The sequence below is a fragment of the Neoarius graeffei genome, chromosome 15 (assembly GCF_027579695.1).
Source record: "Neoarius graeffei isolate fNeoGra1 chromosome 15, fNeoGra1.pri, whole genome shotgun sequence".
Classification (NCBI taxonomy): Eukaryota; Metazoa; Chordata; class Actinopteri; order Siluriformes; family Ariidae; genus Neoarius; species Neoarius graeffei.
In genome coordinates, this window is record NC_083583.1 from 25,797,876 (window position 1) to 25,825,669 (window position 27,794).

At 42.2% G+C, this 27,794-nt stretch overlaps 1 protein-coding gene across 1 annotated transcript in view; it reads left to right on the forward strand.

Annotated features, from left to right (window-relative positions):
- si:cabz01068815.1 (solute carrier family 51 subunit beta) overlaps window positions 1-27,197 on the forward strand; it is a 36,511-nt gene extending 9,314 nt beyond the window's left edge. Inside the window, exons 2-8 of the mRNA XM_060941084.1 lie at window positions 10,410-10,471; window positions 10,553-10,592; window positions 11,017-11,089; window positions 12,197-12,568; window positions 18,115-18,216; window positions 24,477-24,567; window positions 26,111-27,197. Of these exons, the coding sequence (XP_060797067.1) occupies window positions 11,050-11,089; window positions 12,197-12,568; window positions 18,115-18,216; window positions 24,477-24,567; window positions 26,111-26,390 (885 nt within the window). The 5' untranslated portion in view covers window positions 10,410-10,471; window positions 10,553-10,592; window positions 11,017-11,049 and the 3' untranslated portion in view covers window positions 26,391-27,197. The remainder of the gene's footprint in view (window positions 1-10,409; window positions 10,472-10,552; window positions 10,593-11,016; window positions 11,090-12,196; window positions 12,569-18,114; window positions 18,217-24,476; window positions 24,568-26,110) is intronic.
- Window positions 27,198-27,794: the final 597 nt, after the last annotated feature.

The following is a 27,794-nucleotide window of genomic DNA, read 5'->3' on the forward strand; positions in this document are numbered from 1 at the left end:
GCGAGCAGAATGCTTTTAAAGAAATATTGCCACTGACTTGGTCAAGTATGCGTCACTGAAACATTAGGGACCACCAATAAAGTGCATTAAAATAGAAAAGTGTATTAAAAAAATTCCCTGATTTCAGTAGGATTTTGACGCATATGAGCTATAAAATGCAAGCCACTCTAACCCACTGCTCTGGGTATGTGTGTGCGCTCATTGCTCACTTGTGTGTGCATGTGAAGGTGTTCACTGCTTCAGATGGGTTAAATGCAGAGGAGGCATTTCACTGCACTTAAGTATGTGCTTGAGTGTCATTAATAAATAAAGGCTTCCCTTTGATCCACAATAAAAAAAAGGAAGAGAATCAGAATGAGTTTATTGCCTACGGAAGCATATTGATGCCACACCAGAAAAAAAAAGAAAAAAAAATCAGTATCACATAATAATGTGAAGTTTATTGTTATAACAATATGTTTTTCACATTATAACAATATATTTTCACATTATTACATAATTTTAAACTCATGTTTGAATCTATGGTTTAAATGAGGTGTGTGGGGAATAAACTGGGCAATGTGGGGAATAAACCGGGTACTAATGTAGGGAATAAACTGGGTAATATAAACGGGGTAATGTGGGGAATAAACTGGGTAATGTGGGGAATAAACCGGGTAATACGGGAAATAAACTGGGTAATATGGAGGATAAACTGTGGAATATGGAGAATAAACTGGGTAATGTGGGGAATAAACTGGGGAATATAGAGGATAAACTGGGTAATGTGGGGAATAAACTGGGTAATGTGGGGAATAAACTGGGTAGTATGGAGAATAAACTGGGTAGTATGGAGAATAAACTGGGTAATATAAACTGGGTAATATGTAGAATAAACTGGGTAATATGGAGAATAAACTAGGTAGTATGGAGAATAAACTGGATAATATGGAGAATAAACTGGGTAATATGGAGGATAAACTGTGGAATATGGAGAATAAACTGGATAATATAAACTGGGTAATATGGAGAATAAACTGGGTAATGTGGGGAATAAACTGGGGAATATAGATAATAAATTGGGTAATACGGGAAATAAACTGGGTAATATAAACTGGGTAATATGGAGAATAAACTGGGTAATATGGAGAATAAACTGTAGAATATGGAGAAACTGGGTAGTATAAACTGGGTAATGTGGAGAATAAACTGGGGAATATGGAGAATAAACTGGGGAATATAAACTGGGTAATGTGGGGAATAAACTAGGGAATATGGAGAATAAACTTGGGAATATAAACTGGGTAATGTGGGGAATAAACTAGGGAATATGGAGAATAAACTGGGGAATGTGGAGAATAAACTGGGGAATGTGGAGAATAAACTGAGGAATATAAACTGGGTCATGTGGAGAATAAACTGGGGAATATGGAGAATAAACTGGGGAATATTAACTGGGTAATGTGGAGAATAAACTGGGGAATATAAACTGGGGAATATGGAGAATAAACTGGGGAATGTGGAGAATAAGCTGGGGAATATAAACTGGGGAATATGGAAAATAAACTGGGGAATATAAACTGGGTAATGTGGAGAATAAACTGGGGAATATAAACTGGGTAATGTGGAGAATAAACTGGGGAATATAAACTGGGTAATGTGGAGAATAAACTGGGGAATATAAACTGGGTAATGTGGAGAATAAACTGGGGAATATAAACTGGGTAATGTGGAGAATAAACTGGGGAGAATAAACTGGGTAATGTGGAGAATAAACTGGGGAATATGGCCCATTTACATGTTTTAATCAAGTTCTAGTTCATGCTTGGGTTGAACTGCGCTGAAGTTGGAAATATATTCGCAGGTTCAAACTTCCTGCATCAATAACTCTTAAACGAAATGCTGTTAAAACACAACCAGTGCCTCTTTCCAAGGCACACAACGAGCTACAACCTCATTTTCATTGAAACCGGTCTCTGAGCTGGACAAACACCTCCGCTGTGTGTGTGTGTGTGTGTGTGTGTGTGCAGCCGGCTGTGAGAGGAGTGCACAGGAAGTGCACAGGGACCGTCTAAAGAGTGCAAGACCGAAAAGAGACGCCATGAAAACATTCAAAAACTTCACTCTTATTCATTGTAGGTTCCTGGGAAGTCCAGGTGCTGGAGGATGAAATGAAGAGCCATGTTGATAGAGTCGTCAAATGGTGGATGAGAAACAAACCAACAACAAAAATGGGGAAAAGAATGGAATTGGATTTAGAAGAGTAAATTATCCTGCAACTGTCAGAAATGGCGAGCTGAGGTGAAGTGAGGACCCAAGAGCAGACTCAGAACAGGCAGTGTACAGGGAAGAACTTTTTTAATGAAGAAGTAGAGGGCAGAGGTACAGTAGGGCTCAGGCAAAAAATCAGTGGTCAAAGAACAGGCCAGGAGGTCAAAAACACAGAGGAGCAGGCAGGCACGGTCAGGGACAAAAACAGGACAGAAAAATCTTCACAAAAACCGAAGAACACAGGAACAAGGGGAATCCAGGCAGAGGAAGCGAAAACACAATCCAAAAGAACAGGGGCAAAAAACAAGGAACAATTCAGGCAGGGGGAATCAAGAAGACCCAATACCAAAGGGCTGTAACGAGGCAAGGAAAGTCTCCAAGAGACAGTCCGGCAACTGGGGTAGCTCCAAACAGTTCTTAAAAAGACCCTGTCTGGTGGGAGAGGAGTGATGGGAGAGGAGGGGTAGCAGGTGTGGGAGTGGCCTTCAGCAAGGCAGTGTGGGAACATTAAAAAAAACACCTCAGCACATAAGCACAAAATAACACAAGTACACTTTACAACATGAAAACACGGGACTTGAGGGGGGGAAGGGGGCAATCAGGGGTGGGGGGTAAGGGGGGGAGGGGAGGGGAGGAGGTAGAGGTAACCCAGCGCAAGCAAGCAGCTGTCTGCTCCTGCAGCCATGAGGGCGCTGGTCACGCACCCGCTTGTCACACTGGGGGTGAAAGCGGCGACCGCGGGAAGTGGGGGAAGGAATGCGAGAGCGTCTCACAGCAGTGACCTTCAGGGGGAGATGTTGTCCCAGCAACGGCCTTGGCCGAGGCCGGTGCTGTCTCAGGGAGCCGAAAGCAGATAAGAATGGGATTGTTTGGTCTTGGGGCGAGCAGACGCATTTTTTGCACGTCCACTCTGTCTGTCCATTCTGTCCATTTTGTCCAATTTGGTCTCCGAATCAATCCATTTTCTTTGCAAAGCCGAAAGCTTCTCCATGATGTCATCCATGTTGCGGTTCAAGTTCTGAATAGCCACAGTCTGAGTACCAACAGCTCTGCCCACTGCTTCAATCATATCGGGCAGCTTTATGGGGCTTTGAACAGCTGTCACTGTTGTCTGATTTCCTCGATAAACCAGAGCAATGCCTAATCCAATCAGCAAAAGTCCTGTAATCATGGTTCCGAATAGGTAGATGTCTTCAATGTCCCCCACAGAAAGAATTGCCAGGCACACGACCCACCACTGCTCCCACGTATCCATCGTGTAGCCAGCCGCGAACATTCCGGCAGGACAGGCGGGTTCCCCCGAACCCAGGCTTCTCGTTGAGAAAACTGTGTCAATTTCGTTAGGAGACCAGTTTATCAATTCCATGATTTTTTTTTTTTAGTTTAGAGAGCAGTGCGGAGAGAGTCTCTCAAAAGTATAGACAGACGAGATGAGACAAAGGAGCACAAGTAGGGAAAAAAGGGAGAGGGAGAGCAAAGAAAATGCGACCACCTTCCGTGAAAGCACGGAGGAAAAAAAAACTTTACTTCCCCTGTGTCCCATTCAGAAGGAGGTGGTGTAAGCAAATGCAATTTTATTATTTACAGTATATATGATATTTGCTGGCGGCATGGTGGTGTAGTGGTTAGCGCTGTTGCCTCACAGCAAGAAGGTCCGGGTTCGAGCCCCGTGGCCGACGAGGGCCTTTCTGTGTGGAGTTTGCATGTTCTCCCCGTGTCCGTGTGGGTTTCCTCCGGGTGCTCCGGTTTCCCCCACAGTCCAAAGACATGCAGGTTAGGTTAACTGGTGACTCTAAATTGACCGTAGGTGTGAATGTGAGTGTGAATGGTTGTCTGTGTCTATGTGTCAGCCCTGTGATGACCTGGCGACTTGTCCAGGGTGTACCCCGCCTTTCGCCCGTAGTCAGCTGGGATAGGCTCCAGCTTGCCTGCGACCCTGTAGAACAGGATAAAGCGGCTAGAGATAATGAGATGAGATGAGATAGTACAAGCTTAAATCGTAAAATGTCAGAATTTCATCAGGTGGTCTTCCCAGGTTGCCACATATTTATCCTGTTTTAAAGTCTTGTCTTTCTGTGTAAAGCTAAAGCAGCAGTCATTTCCACCTGCCTCAATTACTTGGTGTGGTATCTGACCAGGTGGGTGGAGCACAGAAGCATGGCAGGCTAGAACTAAGGTCACAAAAACTCTTTTTATTACTTGCTTTTCAGCTTTCCACACTCTCCCAGCCACACATGCACACACACAAGTGTTCTGGTTGGGGAGAGAGAGCTCCCTTTCTCTGCTTTCTCTCTCTCCTTTTAAAGGGCATGGTCACTGGGGAAGACACACAAACACGTTAATTCCCATCAGGTGCAATGATTCCACCACTTACCTTCCCTGACTCCGCCCTCCATTCACAGACCACCGCTTGGCCACACCCCCGCTGCTACATACCCCCACCGCCTGACTCAGGCCAGGGAGCTGCTGTCCGGCCTGTAGCCGACCCCCCCCCTTGACAGGAGAGAAAATCCGCCACGACTATCTGCGCCCCCGGCCTGTGGACCACCTCAAATTTAAACAGCTGGAGTGCCAGATACCAACGGGTGATCGGCGTGTTGGCATCCTTCATGTGGTGGAGCCACTGCAGGGGTGTGTGGTCCGAACAGAGGGTGAAAGGGCACCCCAGCAGGTAGTAGCAGAGGGCGAGGACCGCCCACTTGATGGCGAGGCATCCCTTTTCATTTGTGCTGTACCGGCCCTCACGCACCGACAGCTTCCGGCTGATGTACAGCACTGGACGGTCCTCCCCCTCCACCTGCTGGGACAGAACAGCCCCCAGCCCTCTGTCCGACGCATCCGTCTGCAAAATAAAGGGGAGAGAAAAGTCAGGGGAGTGTAACAGTGGCCCCCCACACAGTGCAGCCTTTACCTCCGAGAAAGCCCGCTGGCATTGCTCCATCCACTGGACCGGATCTGGTGCTCCCTTTTTAGTGAGATCAGTCAGCGGGCTGGTGACGTCCGAATAATTAGGTATAAACCTACGATAGTAGCCAGCCAGCCCCAGGAACTGTCTCACTCCCTTTTTGGTCTTGGGCCTCGGGCAGGCCGCAATTGCTGCTGTCTTATTAATTTGGGGAGCACCTGCCCATTGCCCAAGTGGAAACCCAGATACCGTACTTCCACCCACCCAATCGCACACTTCTTTGGGTTGGCTGTGAGACCCGCTCACCTCAGCGACCTAAGGACGGCCCTTAGGTGTTCCAAGTGCTGCGGCCAGTCATTACTGTAAATAATAATGTCGTCCAATTAGGTGGCCACGTAGGTGGTGTGGGGGCGGAGGACCCTATCCATGAGCCGCTGGAATGTAGCAGGCGCCCCAAACAGCCCAAAAGGAAGTGTGACGAACTGGTGTAAGCCAAACAGTGTGGAAAAGGCTGTTTTCTCTCGGGATAGCGGAGTCAAGGGGATCTGCCAATATCCCTTTGTCAAATCCAGTGTCGAATAAAAACGAGCCATGCCTAGTCAATCGAGCAACTTGCCAATACGAGGCATTGGGTATGCATCAAATTTAGACACCACATTGACTTTTCTATATTCCACACAGAACCGGATCGACCCATCGGCCTTGGGAACCAAGGCCACCAGGCTGCTCCAGTCGCTCTGGGACTCCTCGACGATGCCCATTTTGAGCATGGCCTCGAGTTCTTCCCAAACCACCTTTTTTTTGTGTTTGGGCAGTCTGTAAGGGTGGCTGCACATTACTACCCCCGGGGGCGTCTCAATGTGGTGTTCTATGAGGTGCGCCCGGGCAGCGGCGAGAACATGTCAGAAAATTCTGTTTGCAACTGGGCGACCTCCGTGAGCTGGGTCGGGGAGAGGTGGTCTCCACAGGGGACCGGAGCAGTGGGCCATGTCAATTTTCTTTTTTGAACCTCCGGCCCCAGCTCTGCCTTCTCCAGAACCACCGACACCAACACCACGGGGACCTCCTCATTCCAAAGTTTTAGTAGATTGAGGTGGTATATCTGTAACGCCCCACCCCTGTCTGTTTGCCTCACCTCATAGTCGATGTCCCCGACTCACCGTGTGACCTCAAAGGGTCCTTGCCACCTGGCGATCAATTTGGAGCTCGATGTGGGCAACAGCATGAGTACTTTATCTCCCAGTGTGAATTCCTTAAGGCGCATGCCCCTGTCGTACAGACGGACTTGACGTTCTTGGGCCTGCCGCAAATTCTCCTGGGTAAGGTGCGTGAGGGTGTGGAGTTTGGCGCGCAGGTCGATAACGTATTGAATTTCGTTTTTACTGGTCAAAGGTCCCTCCTCCCAATTTTCCCGTAGCACATCCAGAATGCCACGCGGCTTACGCCCATATAATAATTCGAACGGGGAGAACCCCGTGGAGGCTTGTGGGACCTCTTGCACTGCGAATAATAGGGGCTCGAGCCATTTATCCCAGTTGCGTGCGTCTTCGCTTACAAATTTTCTAAGTGTTTTTGAGGGTGCGATTAAACCGTTCAACTAAGCCATCCGTTTGTGGGTGATAAACGCTGGTGCGGATAGGCTTAATTCCCAGTAACCCATACAGTTCGCGCACTGTGCGTGATATAAACGTAGTGCCTTGATCAGTCAGAATCTCTTTGGGGATTCCGACTCGGGAGATGTGGAAGAGCGCTTCTGTAATACTATGTGCTGAAATATTGTGAAGAGGCACTGCTTCCGGATATCGCGTTGCATAGTCCATAGTCTAAAATAAAGCGATATCCTCGTGTTGACTGATCTAATGGCCCGACGAGATCCATCCCAATTCTTTTGAATGGGGTCTCGATTAATGGCAGAGGGCGCAAAGGCGCTTTTGGAATGGCCATGGGATTTACTAACTGGCATTTGCAGCATGCTGTACACCACCTACGTACATCACCACGAATCCCTGGCCAATAGAACCAGGCCATTATTTGGGCTAGTGCCTTATCCTGCCCTAAGTGTCCAGCCATGGGATTAAAGTGAGCCTCCTGGAATATAAATTCCCGGCAGCTCTTTGGGATTAAAAGCTGAGTTATTTGTTCCTTAGTTTGAGTGTCCTGCGTCACTCGGTATAATCTATCCTTAATAACAGAAAAATAGGGGAAGGATGGGGTGGTGTTTGGCTGGAGAGTTTGACCATCGATTACACTCACTTGGTCAAACACATGCCGCAGAGTCTCGTCTCGCAACTGCTCTAATGGGAAATCTGCGAGGGATTCCCTGAGAGAGGGAGGAGGAGCATGCTGGTCCTCACTCTGACACGGTGATGATGTGGACGGCTCTGTGACAGCTGCTCCCGCCAATGCCACTCCGGGACCTCCCCCCACTGAACTATGGCAGGCCCCACTCTTCACTAAATGCGTCATTAATTTCCGAAATCCAGGCCAATCAGTCCCCAGAATTATCAAGTGGGTAAGGCGAGGATTAACCGCCGCCTTTACTCTAAATTTTTCCCCTCGAAATAGAATGTGGACCGACACTAAAGGGTAGTTGTGAACATCCCCGTGCACACATAACACCTTCAACAATTGTGCTCTTCCCAATGCCTCGTCTTGCACCAGGCTTTGGTGGATTGAAGTCTGATTACAGCCAGAGTCCACCAAAGCCCGATACGTATCCCCTTGGATACTCACCGGTATGCGATACACTCCGGCCCGATCGAGGGTGGTCCCTGGCGCGTCGGGGATCTGGACCACCGCACCCACCTCCATCGCCGAGCACTGATGCTGGAGGTGGCCTGGTTCCCCACAGCGCCAGCATACCGACCCAGGCTCTCTCTCTACACCGGTGTTCCGGAGATCACTCACCTGAGGGGGGGAAGACACAGACAAGGAAGTAGGAAACGGTAGGGCACCACGGGTGCAGTGGGCTGGCTGGGGTGGAGCCGGCCCCCGCCTCCAAGGTGGGGGAATGGGGCAAGGACAAGGAACAGAGGGAGAGGGAGGGAGAGAAAGAAGAGAGGGGAGAAGGGGAGACACGCTGTCCTGCCGTCGGAACGGCCGCCATATGGTCCTCCGCCAGCTCAATGGCCTGATCCAGCGACGCCGGGCGATGGCACTGGACCCACTCCGCTGTTTCTTCCAGAAGTCGGGCGATGAATTGTTCCAGCGCCACCAGATCGATGATTCCCTTGGCATCGCGGTTGTCGGCCCTCAGCCACCGCCGGCAGGAGTCCTGGAGTTGCTGGCCAAATGGGAACGGCCGGCCAACCTCCTCCAGGCGCAGCGCGCGGAAGCGCTGCCATTGTTGTTCTGGGGTGCGCCCCACGTGTTGGAGGACGGCCTTGCGGAGGTCCGCGTAGACCAGCCAGCTGTCAGCGGGGAGCTGTAGCGCAGCCAGCTGCGCCTCGCCCATTAGCAGAGGGAGGAGGCGCGCCGCACGCTGTTCCACCGGCCAACCCCACGCCTCTGCTGCCTGCTCAAAAAGAGCGAGGAAGGCTTCGGGGTTATCATGCAGACCCATCTTCGTTAGGGTGAGGTGGGGAGGGTCTGCGGCAGTGGTGGACCCCGCCGACGTGAGCAGGTGCCGGAACGCCTGCCGATCTTCCTGTTGCGCCAGCACCAGGGCTTTGAATCGTTGTTCCTGCTCCTTCCGGAGGGCGATCAGCACCTGGTGCTGGCTCTGTTGGGCCGTGGCGAGGGCATGGACCAGGTCCTTGAAGGGGGAGGACTCTATGTGGCCATTCCCTTCTGCACTCGTTCCCGGGTTTCGGCACCACTGTGGTATCTGACCAGGTGGGTGGAGCACAGAAGCACAGCAGGCTAGAACTGAGGTCACAAAAACTCTTTTTATTACTTGCTTTTCAGCTTTCCACACTCTCCCAGCCACACACGCACACACAAGTGTTCTGGTTGGGGAGAGAGCTCCCTTTCTATGCTCTCTCTCTCTCCTTTTAAAGGGCGCGGTCACTGGGGAAGACACACAAAACACAGGTTAATTCCCATCAGGTGCAATGATTCCACCATTTACCTTCCCTGACTCCGCCCTCCATTCACAGACCAACGCTTGGCCATGCCCCTGCTGCCACACTTGGCAATAAAGATTCTATTCTACAATAAATGGCATGAACAAGCTGTGAAAGTTTCTAAAGAAAGCCGTCATTCACAATGTCCTCATGATAGAGTGAACGACACTAAGGTCATTCACTTGGTGTGGCTCAAAGCTCCTGGTATAAAAAATAATACTGAACACCACGTGAGGAAGGTTTTTGACCGCTAAGTCAGAAACTGTGGGCTCACAAGGCAAACCACAAGGCTAACCAAACACCTACATAGACACACACCAAACATCCAGCAATGACCTTGTGGAGCAGGGAAGGTTACAAACTGGAACAAACACATATAACATTATATATAAGAAGAGCCAGTAGAGTAATTGTTTTACTCAACACAGCATACTTAATGCTTATATTACACATATAATATGAAAATATTTCTACAGTGACATTTATACAACGTAGAGATAAAAAAAAAATAAAGGCTTTGCTGAAATAGAGAACATATGTTTTATATACAGTATTATTATTGTGATTTCTGATATTATTGTGCATTTATTGTATTTTTTAAAATGCTACCTTATAGTTGTATTGGTATTGGCAGTTCTGTTCATGTTTTATAAATTTGCATGAAATTATCATCTTATGCGACAGCCTAATGCAAGAAGAACATGTGATGCTGCTTGTAATTTATCCAGAATAAGAAAGCTTATTTTATTCTGAGTGGCACATACAGTAAAAAAAAAGAAAAAAGCTCCCTCCGACCAAATGGAGTGCAGAATTAATGTGAATATTTTGATATTGCGTGACCACAATGACATTCTCATCCATGAACATCACGGTTTGACAGCACATGCTGACAATATGTATATTGTAATGTGTATGAAAATATGATCACAAATTTATATAGTTTTCATTACAACTGAGGTTCTATAATGGGTCAGGTTTGCAAAAGAGTCAGCCAAGTCAGCTATTCATCTCAACAAGAAGTCCAAGTTAGCCTAATCTAAAGGTCCGAATGATTATAAAAGAACTGAAATCCCAGTTCTAAAATTGTCCTCTTGAGAACCTGTAAAGGACACAATCTACACCATAAAACAAAGAATGAATAGGATAAATCTCCTCCCATGTGATCTTTGGAAACTGCTTGCTTCATCCAGCATGTGCAGGCATACAGCTACTCTATTCCTGTTCGGACTGACGCCTGAGCTGCCTATTCCAGGTGGGTGTGATTTCTTCATCCTCTATCATGATTTTGATAAGCCTGAGCTCTTGATTAAGGTTCGATTGTTTGTATTTTCAGGGCCTGGATTTTTCACAATAGTCCCAGTCATTTCTGTCTGGTGAGTTAAAATATTGACTGTCTTTGCTAAGAAGTGTTCAGGGATATTTGTACATCCTTTATCATTTATGAACATATCAAGTCCTAATATGTGTATTTGTAACTTACAAAGCTACCCATATACATTTAAACCATGTAAATGCTGCTTCAGCTTCCAGATGAAGAGTAAAGAGAAAAACTAGAGACAATGATGTAAAAAAAAAACAAAAAAAAAAACAGGCATGTTCTGACAAACTGAACATGAGCATGCTCAAATCTGCCTTCCTGTCCACTAATCATAAAGAGATTACAAGAAACACATACTTCGTAGTTGATTCCGAAGATGGTGCCACTTAATAATACAGATTAGTGGGGGGGAAAACAAGAGAACAAATTTACCACATTGAACATACTATACTTATTATATACTGTGATTTCTTACCCAGTGCTAGCCGACTTCAGTGGATCATCGTGCAGAAATGCTGTGGGTGTGGATATCACTGTGCCTCATGTGGCAAGGTAGTCTCTATATAACCTACTTAAACAAGCTAATACTGTTTGCCGACTGAATTATTTTGTTGCAGAGCTTACACAGGAAAACACGCACCTTTTTGATTTGACTAGATGAAAATATGAGATGTGTATAAGTTGGAATATGTACCATAATTGTTCATACAAACTTGTTGATGTCTCTTATTTAGTGTATATACACTAAATCCTGTCTCCGATAGTTCCTCAACCTCAGCTACATCTTACGATTTCCAAATTGGACACAACTAGAGATGTGGATGGGTTTTTTTTTATATCAACTCACACAGTCATAATTTTTGCCTGTGCCAGACTGGGATCTTTTCTAATAAAAGTTGTTGTTTGAGGATGTATGGATAAATGCTCTAAATGTGTCACATGGCATGCTGGACATTCATATTAATGACTATTGGCTTTGTTTATTGCGAAAACATCATATCACTTTTTTGTTGCGTCCTATGGGATCTGACTGCTGATACAGACCTCTAGTCTTAACTAGACGCCTTGAGCCATTCTTGGCAAGCCTGACAAAACATGAATAAGAAATGAATACTTTTCAGTACTGTACAAACGTCTTGTGCACTATTTCTTTATACAAATTTTGTCTTAGGTGTTTATTTTATGTCTTCTGCGTTGCTGTCAGGACAAAAGGACAGAACATTTCCAAGTGTTCCAAATGTTTATTTTCCAACAAATTTAATGTTACAGGAAAATGTTTAAAAAAAAAAGCAAAAGACAGACCATAGCAGAGGCTGTCTGGAATTACCTGCTGAAATGGAAGCATGGGTCAAAGTCTACAGAAGGATTTTAGCAGATTTTTCAAGATGCTTGGACAAACCAAGTATACAATGCATACAATGTGGCTAGGAGAACTGATGCAGCTTTAAAGGCAAAGATTGGCCATGACATATTGATTTGGCTTAGTTTTTCATTGTTTATTATTCTTTATATTAAACTTTTATGTACAAGTGTTTAATGGATATATAGAAGTTTTACCAAAAAACTGGCCTTAATTAATGATGCATCATGCCATAAAATGTACTTTCCTCATTTAAAATGTTAACAGATTCATATTTAGCATATACCCAACTCATGCAGGAACAAGTGGCTTCATGATCCACAACAACATGGAAAGCCTGTGCCTTGAGGACTCCCTCAGAGATGGTGGAGTTCAGTTAAAGAGATGTAGTGTGAACTCAGAGCTCCAGCAGTGGGTCTGGACTGAGCGGCTGTTCCTCATGAATGTACACACACAAAGGTGCCTGTCTGCCTTCCCCACGAACCCAATCCAAACTCTTGACTGTAATGGTGAGGAAGATCTGCAGTGGCAGTGTATGAACCACAGGCTCATCAGCCTGAGTTATTCCCTGGAGCTAGGTGTGCACAGAGGAAGCTTGGCTCTAATCAACACAGGGAAAAGCACCAGGTGGAAGTCTCTGGATCAAGGAGACATCTGTCAGGAGAAGCTGAGTGAGTCCCAGATATGACACTGTGACATATTGGTAGGCCAAAGTGATACAGATAATATTAGATGTAAATATAAAAAAGTCATGCACTGTTAATAAGAGGCTGGATGAAATCAAAATACATATATCATCCATATCATATCCATATAGAAGTTTGTACAAGACCATACAATAATACATGAGAACAGGTACATTAATGTAAACCTTGCAGCTGGCACTACAATCAGAGCCATATGGTTCTATAAGTAATTAACCAACACTTTCTGACCAATCAGAATCAAGTATGTAACAGCACTGTAGTATACATATACAGTATGATATATGCTGCCCGGCCCAAAAAAAAAAAAAAAGTAGCACGCTCTAATATTTCACTGGACCGCCTTTAGTCTTGATTATGGCACTCACTCATTGTGGCATTGTTTCAACATCCTTATGCAATGTCACAACATCTTTTTCCATCCAGAATTGCTTCACCAAACTTTTAAGTGATCTCTGATCTCCACATTTCTTCCATGAAGTTCACGGTTCACCGCTATCCTGTCAGGTTCTAATAATGTGTTGGACAGTTCTTCACCCAATTCCAGTGATATCAGCATCTACTTACAGTGGTGCTTGAAAGTTTGTGAACCCTTTAGAATTTTCTATATTTCTGCATAAATATGACCTAAAACATCATCAGATTTTCACACAAGTCCTAAAAGTAGATAAAGAGAACCTAATTAAACAAATGAGACAAAAAAATTATACTTGGTCATTTATTTATTGAGGAAAATGATTAAATATTACATATCTGGGCGGCACGGTGGTGTAGTGGTTAGCGCTGTCGCCTCACAGCAAGAAGGTCCTGGGTTCGAGCCCCGGGGCCGGCGAGGGCCTTTCTGTGTGGAGTTTGCATGTTCTCCCCGTGTCCGCGTGGGTTTCCTCCGGGTGCTCCGGTTTCCCCCACAGTCCAAAGACATGCAGGTTAGGTTGACTGGTGACTCTAAATTGACCGTAGGTGTGAATGTGAGTGTGAATGGTTGTCTGTGTCTATGTGTCAGCCCTGTGATGACCTGGCGACTTGTCCAGGGTGTACCCCGCCTTTCGCCCATAGTCAGCTGGGATAGGCTCCAGCTTGCCTGCGACCCTGTAGAAGGATAAAGCAGCTAGAGATAATGAGATGAGATTACATATCTGTGACTGGCAAAAGTATGTGAACCTTTGCTTTCAGTATCTGGTGTGACCCCCTTGTGCAGCAATAACTGCAACTAAACATTTCTGGTAACTGTTGATCAGTCCTGCACACCGGCTTGGAGGAATTTTAGCCCATTCCTCCGTACAGAACAGCTTAAACTCTGGGATGTTGATGGGTTTCCTCACATGAACTGCTCGCTTCAGGTCCACAACATTTTGATTGGATTAAGGTCAGGACTTTGACTTGGCCATTCCAAAACATTAACTTTATTCTTCTTTAACTACTCTTTGGTAGAACGACTTGTGTGCTTAGGGTCGTTGTCTTGCTGCATGATCCACCTTCTCTTGAGATTCTGTTCATGAACAGATGTCCTGACATTTTCCTTTAGAATTCGCTGGTATAATTCAGAATTCATTGTTCCGTCAGTGATGGCAAGCCATCCTGGCCCAGATGCAGCAAAACAGGCCCAACCCATGATACTACATCCACCATGTTTGACATATGGGATAAGGTTCTTAAGCTGGAATGCAGTGTTTTCCTTTCTTCAAACATAACACTTCACATTTAAACCAAAAAGTTCTATTTTGGTCTCATCCATCCACAAAACATTTTTCCAATAGCCTTCTGGCTCGTCCACATGATCTTTAGCAAACTGCAGACGAGCAGCAATGTTCTTTTTGAGGAGCAGTGGCTTTCTCCTTGCAACCCTGCCATGCACACCATTGTTGTTCAGTGTTATCCTGATGGTGGACTCATGAACATTAACATTAGTCCATGTGAGAAAGGCCTTCAGTTGCTTAGAAGTTATCCTGGGGTCCTTTGTCACCTTGCCGACTATTACGCGCCTTGCTCTTGGAGTGATCTTTGTTGGTCAACCACTCCTGGGGAGGAGAACAATGGTCTTGAATTTCCTCCCTTTGTACACAATCTGTCTGACTGTGGATTGGTGGAGTCCAAACTCTTTTGAGATGGTTTTGTAACCTTTTCCAGCCTGATGAGCATCAACAACACTTTTTCTGAGGTCCTCAGAAATCTCCTTTGTTCGTGCCATGATACACTTCCACAAACATGTGTTGTGAAGATCAGACTTTGATAGATCCCTGTTCTTTAAATAAAACAGGGTGCCCACTCACACCTGATTGGCATCCCATTGATCGAAAACACCTGACTCTAATTTCACTTTCAAATTAACTGCTAATCCTAGAGGTTCACATACTTTTGCCACTCACAGATATGTAATATTGAATCATTTTCCTCAATAAATAAATGACCACCTATAATGTTTTTGTCTCATTTGTTTAACTGGGTTCTCTTTATCTACTTTTAGGACTTGTGTGAAAATCTGATGATGTTTTAGGTCATATTTATGCAGAAATATAGAAAAGTCTAAAGGGTTCACAAACTTTCAAGCACCACTGTAGTTGCTTTCTTTGCTTGAAGCAAGCCAATAACTTGACCCTTTTAAAACACAGTAAAAAATTTTCCATGAACACAGGATACATCCTTCAACATGATTTTTAAAGACCTGAGAAGCTACTCACTGCATCAGTTAGATGCATCAGCTAGATGCATCAGCTAGATGTCATGGCCAGCTGAAACATAATCACTGCAGTAATTATCCAATCAAAGGCCCTTAAGTATTTTCTTGTTTAAATTCAAATGCCAACAGGCAGTGTATAATATTCTCAAGTTCGATATAAAGTCATGAGAAATTACACTTAAGCAAATGTATGGAGATAATGTGTCAGAATCTTAAAAGTGGAAGTATCCAGCCAGCAATGTACACAAGTGAAAATGAAAAGATTTGTTTGTTTTGAGTACTTTTTAAATGTACTCAAATATCATAAAGCTCAAAGTAAATGTTTTAACTGATGAAATTATGTTCATGTCATGTTTTCATGCATCTAGTAACTTTTATTAATACTGTTTGAAGATGATTTTCATTTTAAAGCAACTATAATGTTTTGCTTGCAAACATCAATCTCTGAGTTTGCTGGTCATTACAGAAAAACCACATGAACTTCACATGTGATTTCTCACATGTGAAATATGTGGAAAATGTGTTTTGCACATGGGAAACGTGGTTTTGGCCCAGTTTTATGTGAATCACATGTGGGAATGTTTTACACATGTGGTAACATTTCCACATGTGCTCTACATGGTAACATGTTACAAAATCTGATACCATGTATTCCACATGTTACCACATGTGGTAACATGTGATCACATGTGGTAACATGATCACATGGGAAATTCATGTGTTTTTTCTACTAATGAGTTAATCAGAATTAAAATATCATGTGAATAACCAATATTTATCATTAGCTAGAGTTTGACTTACAGTGGTGCTTGAAAGTTTGTGAACCCTTTAGAATTTTCTATATTTCTGCATAAATATGACCTAAAACATCATCAGATTTTCACACAAGTCCTAAAAGTAGATAAGGAGAACCCAGTTAAACAAACGAGACAAGATTATTATTCTTGGTCATTTATTTATTGAGGAAAATGATCCAATATTACATATCTGTGAGTGGCAAAAGTATGTGAACCTTTGCTTTCGGTATCTGATGTGAGCCCCTTGTGCAGCAATAACTGCAACTAAACGTTTCCGGTAACTGTTGATCAGTCCTGCACACCGGCTTGGAGGAATTTTAGCCCATTCCTCCGTACAGAACAGCTTCAACTCTGGGATGTTGGTGGGTTTCCTCACATGAACTGCTCGCTTCAGGTCCTTCCAAAAACATTTCCATTGGATTAAGGTCAGGACTTTGACTTGGCCATTCCAAAACATTAACTTTATTCTTCTTTAACCATTCTTTGGTAGAACGACTTGTGTGCTTAGGGTCGTTGTCTTGCTGCATGACCCACCTTCTCTTGAGATTCAGTTCATGGACGGATGTCCTGACATTTTCCTTTAGAATTCGCTGGTATAATTCAGAATTCATTGTTCCATCAATGATGGCAAGCCGTCCTGGCCCAGATGCAGCAAAACAGGCCCAAACCACGATACTACCACCACCATGTTTCACAGATGGGATAAGGTTCTTATGCTGGAATGCAGGGTTTTCCTTTCTCCTAACGCTTCTCATTTAAACCAAAAAGTTCTATTTTGGTCTCATCCATCCACAAAACATTTTTCCAATAGCCTTCTGGCTTGTCCACGTGATCTTTAGCAAACTGCAGACAGCAGCAATGTTCTTTTTGGAGAGCAGTGGCTTTCTCTTTGCAACCCTGCCATGCACACCTTTGTTGTTCAGTGTTCTCCTAATGGTGGACTCATGAACATGAACATTAGCCAATGTGAGAGAGGCCTTCAGTTGCTTAGAAGTTACCCTGGGGTCCTTTGTGACCTCGCTGACTATTACACGCCTTGCTCTTGGAGTGATCTTTGTTGGTCAACCACTCCTGGGGAGGGTAACAACGGTCTTGAATTTCCTCCATTTGTAAACAATCTATCTGACTGTGGATTGGTGGAGTCTAAACTCTTTAGAGATGGTTTTGTAACCTTTTCCAGCCTGATGAGCATCAACAATGCTTTTTCTGAGGTGCTCAGAAATCTCCTTTGTTTGTACCATGATACACTTCCACAAACATGTTGTGAAGATCAAACTTTGATAGATCCCTGTTCTTTAAATAAAACAGGGTGCCCACTCACACCTGATTGTCATCCCAGTGATTGAAAACACCTGATTCTAATTTCACCTTCAAATTAACTGCTAATCCTAGAGGTTCACATACTTTTGCCACTCACAGATATGTAATATTGGATCATTTTCCTCAATAAATAAATGACCAAGTATAATATTTTTGTCTCATTTGTTTAACTGGGTTCTCTTTATCTACTTTTAGGACTTGTGTGAAAATCTGATGATGTTTTAGGTCATATTTATGCAAAAATATAGAAAATTCTAAAGGGTTCACAAACTTTCAAGCACCACTGTAGCTAATTTATAATAGTTACTGTAATTGATGCTAGTCTAACCTGCCTTTAGCAAAGAAAACAGGATAACTTTGTTAGTCAGGTAACGTTAGCAAATTAGCAAAACCTACCTCAGCATGCTTTTTCAAATGAGATGGAGTTCATGTCTTCTATGGAGGCAAAGGAGAAACCTCATTCCTTACAATTATTTGCAAATTTTAGTATATTCATATTTTTTGTTGTGGTAGGGCTAGGGATACTCATCCTCAAGTTCAACACTGGAGTCCAGTGTTAACTACAGCATTAACTACGTTATGTAGTATAAGAAGGTCCTTGATATTATTATTTTAATTAACATGATTGGATGCTAAACTGAACCTATTAGATTGATTCAAAGAATACAGTCTTTTGCTGGATGAGAGAAAAAGAGACCTTTGTGAATTTGTCCAAACAGGATCCAGAAGGGACAGTGAGACGGCTGAGTTTCAAGCCACGGAGGTCACCATGACAGAGAAAGAGAGAAAGTATCTCAGGTGGTACTACCGCACTGAAGACGGTGAGTATGCTTCTGCTACTTCTGTCATTTATCATGAATTTATTTATACACATACATGTATAAATAATCATGATTTAGAGAAGGAGCACTGCAGCACTGCACAGTTGAGTCATGTCACTTATAGCTGATTAAAGCTATATTAATTACCGACCTCTTGAGACGCCAAAGAAGGTGTGTTACAGCATTAAAATACTAATCTGTGCAGAGTCATTGTCCTTCAGGACCTCGAACTGACACTGCTGGTTTATTGCATAAAAGGCAAGGCAGTAGGCATAGTCACTAGGTATGATTGTCTTCCTTGTTTACTGTCATGACACTCATTACAGCTTGACCTTGGGACTGCCACTTTTGTCCCTTGGACATGGTAAAATATTTTTTTAATAAAGTCAAAAGCACTGTTTAATCCTAAGAACACAGAAAATACTTGTAATATTTGGTAAAGGCTAAACAGAATATTGTCAGTGACATTAAAAGGGTGTGATTAAATAATCATATCAGTTTAAGTTCTGACCTGTAACCAAAAGATAACGATTATACAATGCTATTCATAAAACTAAAGCTGGAACCATAAAGCAGCTATAAATTGTGGCATGTGAACTTTTGGCTCTCAATTAAGTCTACTCACAAAACGTCGCCACCTGTAACCTGAAAAATGCTTTTACGCATACACCGTGAAAAAGAAACCCACTTTAACAAATATTCTCCTTACCTCAAATCTCATGGAACAGCCAAAAGTCTGGAATTTGATTCTTTAGTTCAGCATTTCTCAACATTTTTTCAGTCATGGCACCCTTCAGAAGTATGCAAATTCTCAAGGCACCCCCATATAAAATATACGCAGTCACACTGACCATATGCTGACCCCAGCAGTGACGTTGTGACATGGGAAAGGGGGCTGTGAGACAAATTTTGATGATGCATGAGGTGACGATGATCTGCATTAGTGTAACTACTGTTTTTTGGAATTTTAATTCATTTTATTTATTTCAGTGTTAGAATATATAATTTTTTGACGGCACCCCAGGGTGCCACGGCACCCTGGTTGAGAAAGGCTGCTTTAGTTTAACACTGGACCTATAATTCTGACAGGGAATGGAAGTTTGTCTCACTCAAAATCTCATCTCATCTCATTATCTCTAGCCGCTTTATCCTGTTCTACAGGGTCGCAGGCAAGCTGGAGCCTATCCCAGCTGACTACGGGCGAAAGGTGGGGTACACCCTGGACAAGTTGCCAGGTCATCACAGGGCTGACACATAGACACAGACAACCATTCACACTCACATTCACACCTACGGTCAATTTAGAGTCACCAGTTAACCTAACCTGCATGTCTTTGGACTGTGGGGGAAACCGGAGCACCCGGAGGAAACCCACGCGGACACAGGGAGAACATGCAAACTCCGCACAGAAAGGCCCTCGCCGGCCAGGGGGCTCGAACCCGGATCTTCTTGCTGTGAGGCGACAGTGCTAACCACTACACCACCGTGCCGCCCCTCACTCAAAATCTTTTCTATAATTCCATGGCCAAATTTTCATATATTTTCAAATTATATCATTAAGCTAAATAGGTTTAATAAAATTAAGCTTAGTAAAAGAATTTAAAATTGCATGGAACATCCATATTTACAAAATTAAGTTTAAAGAGGAGCCAAATTATCCGCTCTATTACCATACTTCCAGCTTTCTGTCGCGTTTTTAACTTACAACTCTGATAAGTAGGGCTTGGAGAGTGTATTATGAAATCTCTTTGGTAACAATGTGTCTCTGTTGCAAATTTAAGTAGCTTTTCTTTTATTGTCTTACATTTCAGTAATACAAAATTGCATTTTGGGTTGTCCAAGATGGTGTCCCCAGTACCCTTACAGTCAAAGTCAAAGTCCCTTTCACACCAGAATCAGGTCTTCCCAGGCAGTCTCCTGTCCCAGTACTAACCAGCTCTTTGAGGCGTATGGGTGCAGCGCCAATCTCCGTTTCCATAGCCCTCAGCCTCTCGCCTATACAGCTAGGGTTACAGTGGGGGGCTAGTCCTATGGTAACCGTGAGAGTTTGACTTCCCCACTCACAACTGTATTGCAGTGTGCCTTGCCAGACAGTAGTATGTACCATTTTTATGATGGTCTTTGGTATGACCCAACCATGAGCAGAACTCACGATCTCCCAATCGAGAGGCGGACACACTAACTACCCAGCTAACAAAATTATGTTCTGAGAACGTTCTAAGAACGTTCTTCAAATGTTACGGGAACGTTATATGGTAACGTTCTGAGAACATTATTTAGGAAAGTTTTTATTTAGTTCTTAGAACGTTACACAATAACGTTAGCGTGTAACGTTCTAAGAACGTTACATCATAATGTTAGTATAACGTTAGTATATAACATTTTAAGAATGTTACATCATAACGTTAGTATAACGTTAGTGTATAACATTCTAAGAACGTTGCATCATAACGTTAGTATAACGTTAGTACAGTAACGTTCTAAGAACGTTGTCAATAACGTTAGTATATAACATTCTAAGAACGTTACATCATAACGTTAGTATAACGTTAGTACAGTAACGTTCTAACTGCAGGCCAATCGATAAAACAGAGTGCCAGGCAGAGACCCGGCCTGGCATGGCATTAATGATACTTGATAGCAAATCTACACTTCATGTGCGTCCAAATAAACCGTGTTAACAGCATAACTTGAACAACAAATAACACTAAGAATTTCTTTGATGCTTCGTTCAAACCGTGATATAGTTTATGTGGATGGTATGATTTAGCTACCTTTTAGGAGTAGATTTTTCCACACGTCTGAAATAGCTTCGACCGTTGACTTCTCGCTTGCACAAACAGGAATGATGTCACATCCGCATGGCCAACGAGAACAAGATTTGTCTTTTAAAAAGGTAGCGCTATTTTTAGTATGTAGGCTCGCATGCAGTAATAAAACAAAGAGTGGTCCGAGAAAACATCCGAGAAACATGGATATCGGTTCCCAGACAGTTCAGAGTGACAACGAATTATATATAAAATGAATCAATTTTACGATATTGAAACTACAACTGCTTCACAAGTAGTAATGGTGTTTATATTAACATATAAATCAAATTTTATCATTTCTTTTTACAATTTTGAGGCTAAACAAATGTGTCACTTTAAGGTAAATTTATGTACTCCATAAACTTTATATTGGGAATAAATAAAGGCTCCTAGTGCTATATTTTGAAGAACATTGGATTCAATTCATGCAGAACTTTATGACTTATTCATACTCCAATGCTGAGAATGTTATAAAAATCCTACAAAGATACTTGGATCAGTTCATGAATAACCTATACACAACGTCCCCAGGACGTTAGTAGAACGTAAACCTATAACCTCTACATAACGTTACTAGAATGTTCTTAAAACGTTGCAAAACAACTGGGCCAGTTCAAATTTATCAACTTTAAAAATACTTTCAACTTTAAAATACATAATGATAACTGTGAAAGTACACATTTACAAATATAAAGTCTTTAAATAAAAACTTTAGTCAATCTTCATTGAAATGAAAACATAGATGTCTTTCTTTTGGGTTTTTATGTAAACTATTAACTGATTGAGAATGAGCAAAAACGAGCCATGTTGTTTTGAAAAACATTTGATTTAATGTGGACAATAACTAAATTCACACTAAAATGCTGAAAACATTATAAAATCATCCTTGGCACGTTGTGCATTAGGTCACATGAATAACCTACATACAACGTTCCCAGAACGTTATTAGAATGTTATAACAGAATACTTAGAAAAGAATCATTTAACCTTACAAGAAGTTGGGATACAGTGGAAAAATAATTCCCAAAGGTATTTTGATTAACTTGACTTGGCCATTGGGAAAATTGATTTCCATGAGCCTGAGATTGAAAACGTTATAAAAACGTCCTGAGAACATTCTCAGAACCATAACCTAAATATAACCTAGATATAACGTTACGAGAACGTTAGGTGTTAGCTGGGAAACACTAGGCTACTAGGCTAACTCGCGGTTACCCTTATAGTACCCTTCCAAAATTCAAATTAAAATTTATTTGTCACATACACAATCATACAGAGTACAACATGCAGTGAAATGCTGATTGCAATGCTCCGTAATTCATGAAGATAGTTGAGGTGAGTAAAAAAAGAAATGGCGTAAAATCGAATGTAATAAACAGAATTAAAAATAAAAAATAAAAGGTGATGGTAGAATGCTCTGCAGAATATACACAATATACAGAATATGTATACAGTGGTGCTTGAAAGTTTGTGAACCCTTTAGAATTTTCTATATTTCTGCATAAATATATGACCTAAAACATCATGATATTTTCACACAAGTCCTAAAAGTAGATAAAGAGAACCCAGTTAAACAAATGAGACAAAAATATTATACTTGGTCATTTATTTATTGAGGAAAATGACCCAATATTACATATCTGTGAGTGGCAAAAGTACGTGAACCTTTGCTTTCAGTATCTGATGTGACCCCCTTGTGCAGCAATAACTGCAACTAAACGTTTCCGGTAACTGTTGATCAGTCCTGCACACCGGCTTGGAGGAATTTTAGCCCTTTCCTCCATACAGAACAGCTTCAGCTCTGGGATGTTGGTAGGTTTCCTCACATGAACTGCTCGCTTCAGGTCCTTCCACAACATTTCAATTGGATTAAGGTCAGGACTTTGACTTGGCCATTCCAAAACATTAACTTTATTCTTCTTTAACCATTCTTTGGTAGAACAACTTGTGTGCTTAGGGTTGTTGTCTTGCTGCATGACCCACCTTCTCTTGAGATTCAGTTCATGGACAGAGGTCCTGACATTTTCCTTTAAAATTCGCTGGTATAATTCAGAATTCATTGTTCCATCAATGATGGCAAGCCATCCTGGCCCAGATGCAGCAAAACAGGCCCAAACCATGATACTACCACCACCATGGTTCTTATGCTGGAATGCAGGGGTTTCCTTTCTCCCAACATAACGCTTCCTATTTAAACCAAAAAGTTCTATTTTGGTCTTACACAAAACATTTTTCCAATAACCAATTCTGGCCTGTCCACGTGATCTTTAGCAAACTGCAGACGAGCAGCAATGTTCTTTTTGGGGAGCAGTGGCTTTCTCCTTGCAACCTTGCCATGCACACCATTGTTGTTCAGTGTTCTCCTGATGGTGAACTCATGAACATTAACATTAGCCAATGTGAGAGAGGCCTTCAGTTGCTTAGAAGTTACCCTGGGGTCCTTTGTGACCTCGCTGACTATTACACGCCTTGCTCTTGGAGTGATCTTTGTTAGTCAATCACTCCTGGGGAGGGTAACAATGGTCTTGAATTTCCTCCATTTGTACACAATCTGTCTGACTGTGGATTGGTGGAGTCCAAACTTTTTAGAGATGGTTTTGTAACCTTTGCCAGCCTGATGAGCATCAACAACGCTTTTTCTGAGGTCCTCAGAGATCTCCTTTGTTCGTGCCATGATACACTTCCACAAACATGTTGTGAAGATCAGACTTTGATAGATCCCTGTTCTTTAAATAAAACAGGGTGCCCACTCACACCTGATTGGCATCCCACTGATTGAAAACACCTGACTCTAATTTCACCTTCAAATTAACTGCTAAGCCTAGAGGTTCACATACTTTTGCCACTCACAGATATGTAATATTGGATAATTTTCCTCAATAAATAAATGACCAAGTATAATATTTTTGTCTCATTTGTTTAACTGGGTTCTCTTTATCTACTTTTAGGACTTGTGTGAAAATCTGATGTTGTTTTAGGTCATATTTATGCAGAAATATAGAAAATTCTAAAGGGTTCACAAACTTTCAAGCACCACTGTAAAAAATTATATATATATATATATATATATATATATATATATATATATATATATATATATATATATATATACGCACAATATACACCACATAATATACAATATAAAGATCTACCCTTACAGTCTTAACCTTACAAAGCTCTTGAAATGCAAAATGTCATCATGTTACTAGTGATCAGCTGCATTTTTGGTAAGTGGAAATCTGTGTAAAGCTCATTTATTGCCAAAGTATTTGTTTTGGTCCACTTGGGCTGTTCTACAAAGATTCTTTGTCTTAAATAATGCTGATATGTCTAGTCATGAATGGAACCTAGTGCAGATGAACATAAGTTACTAGTTTCTATCCACCAGTATTTATTTAGCTTCAGGATGGTAGTTAATGTTTAGCCCACAAGTGATTTCTCTTTTTACAGCAACACCCTGGAAATTTGCCATGCTAGTCTTGTCTTTCGTGGCTCTGCTTTTGGGAGGTGTGCTCTGTGTCATGGGAACAATGAATAACAAGTCAGTATTCACACACCTGCAAGCACAATGAATTTACTGCATTGAGAAATTAATGCCTTGATCACACGCTAAAGGCTGGGCTTTAGAGAAAAAGGTCTTAAAGGTCATAGGCAAGGGTCAGAGGTGGAACGTAGAATATCAACTTAATTTTCTAGAAGAATGACCCAAAAAGTGAATTCAATCTTCCTGGTGTCTAATTTGCACCCTAAAATTGAATAAAACGGTATACTGGTTTACGCAAGTTCCGAAGATTTGTTTACATCTCACCTATGCACACTTTTACCACCATGGGACTGTCATCGTGATGTCATTCAAGGCAAACAGACTGGGAACAGTTCTGTGTTTACTTGTGAACCAAGCACACGTGTATGGACTTTGGTCGTGAGAGATTGTGTAAAATGTCTGAAAGCGATAGCGATTTTGAAGTAGGAACTCTCCAAATTAAATATCGAGAGGTGAAACCACATATGTATGAACCTATGGCTGTTGCGAAGCAATCGGTGAATATGGCTCACTGGTTTGACCGTGCGGCCTCGTAATCAGACGGCGACTCGGCCTACTTTGATCGCGGTGACCCCGGACCTCAACAAGACTTGCGCCCAAACGATTTATCCTGGTAGTTATGATAAATTCTTACTTTCGTTGTAATACTAAATAAGAGCCCTTTTGAAGAATAATTAAACCGCCCTCCCTAGTGGATATAGGTAACGATTACTTGACAGTGTGCCGGTAGGCTACATTACAGTAGCCTGCCATCCGCGGCATTATACTATTTATAGCCTACTCTAAGCGAGGAAATATTCCTTTTGTCTCATTTCCACAATGACTGTACAGGATCCCTCAGGATTCTTGACTTGTCAATTGCAAGCATAGGTAAAATGTTTACCTCCAATCTTCTCCTTTTTGCTTGAACGTTGCTGGTCCGTTTCTTCTTTGACTGCTTGATTTTGTGTTCGAATTTTGTTGGAACAGCGTCAGGTTTGAGCCTTCTCTGTACAACACTGATACCTAAACTCTCCAACAGATGGGGATTCTTCAAAAAGTGATCGGAGCACAGAGTGGCGTATTTACCCGACTGCCAACCCTCTCGCTTCACGTGCACAATCCACTCTCTCCGCCTCTCCACTCTCTCGGAAAAAAGTAAAAACTTCTTCCTGAACCAGTCCCGTTGTTACAGTTCACTCCGCAACAATAAGGCATGTTTTTTCTTTGGAAATTCCCAAACGCACGTCTGCACTCAAGTCGAACGTCAATGCAAATAAACAGAAGTGGACTCAACTCAAGCGATTCGTTTGTCTTGAATGACGTCACGTGCCGAGCAGAAATTCACCGCAATCCGCGCTAACTTATTCTAACTTATTTTAATTATTACTTATTAACAATACTTCTTGGGACCAGAAGAAAATTACAGAGGGTTTTTTAACATATAAAGTTTCAAACGTGCATAAATTTAAAACCTTTGCCTATGGCCTTTAAGTGAAAATGAATCTACTGAGTACATCTGTAAAAAAAAATAGGTAAATAATAGGAATTTTTTTTGCAGACATCGGAGAGAAATAGCCAAGTACAAGACCACCATTGCTGCATATCCTGCCACAATGAAAGTGGAAATGGAGAAGCTTCAAGTCATCACTGAGATCAAGGAGGACAACGACTCCTACACTGGCCAAACACAAGATGGACAACTAGACAGCAAGGCACCACTGGAGGGAGCTAGTGAGACCGAGGAGCTGAAACCTGGTGACATTATAGTTACATGGAAGGATGGAAATGTCTCCAAACTCAACTCTGATTCTCAAGAGGAGGGTGAAGAGGACAAGTGATATTGGACTGAGAGGCAAAACAGAGTCCCGTTTTCTTACCTTGAATTCTAATAATAATTCAAATGTACATGGTTTAAAAGGCTGGTTAAGATAACTGCACAGTTTAGGATTTCCTTTGCCCCAACAAATTTGATTCAACACATAAAGGTTTTTGTAATAGACCAATGCCAAACCCTTACTTGCACTTGGTTACTCTTATTTTGTAGATCAAGCCTTTAAAAACATGGCTGGAGTTGTTGAGTTAAGCCGAAAGATAGCCAGTGAGACCAAGACAGTGTATATTCTCTATCTACTCGAATCTGATTGGTTAGAAGGTGTTGTTTAATGTTCTGTCAGATTCATATTAACGCACTTATTTTAATACGATATCATCTAGTAACTATCAATAGTAACAGTTTACTCACAGGGAGTTTAATGGTAGATGCTCCACCATCATCTAAGTCTAATAAACAGATTTAAAAAACAAAAAACAAACAAACAAAACAAAACCCTTTTCTTAATTAACAAGGAAAACATACAGTCATGGATATGAAGTTCTCTGTAATGATGCATTCATGGAAGGGTTCTCCAGTGCCAGCACTTTTAAGATATCAGTAATTTTTCCACCATGGCAAAATCTTCAGGACTGATGACCTACACGATCAGCCGCATTTTTTTTTTACTATTTTGTGCCATGAACATTATGCATAACTATAAATGGATAAAAAGTATGTGTTCATTTATAAATTAAAAATGGTAATAATTGGCAAATTTGTGTGATATAAAAGAGGAATAAAGCAATTTGGCATGTGCTGTAGTTAGAACAGACATACTGTATGTCGGGTCTCTTTAGTTATTATGTCTGTGTCCAGTTGATCTACATATAGACATACCTCTGAATGGAATTTTTTAAACTTGGTCTTGAGAATGTTGAGGTCATGTTGAAAGTATTTGGGATCGCTTTTTACAAGTCCCCTGATCCACAATTTGACTAACTCCAAATTCAAAATACATCATAAATGCTAAAAGGTTAATTCAGTTAATGGTGGATAAAGACAGTAAAACAGGGCTTGGGGTGAGTCGGTTAAACAAATTAAATATGGACTTGTTACATGCACCAGGGAAAAACACTAACCTATTCCATGCAGGAATATTCCAGCACTGAGACTGACATTAACAATAAATGCATATATGTCCAAAAATTATACTAACCATGAATGATAGTGGGAATTGTTTGTTATGACATGAAAACAGATGAAATTAGGTTGAGTTTTGGGACACAACATAATGTCCTTTGGTAAATACATGTTTGAGAGGCAGTGTACCCCGCCTCTCGCCCACAGTCAGCTGGGATAGGTTACAGCTTGCCTGCGACCCTGTAGAACAGGAGAAGTGGCGACAGAGGATGGATGGATGTTTGAATAA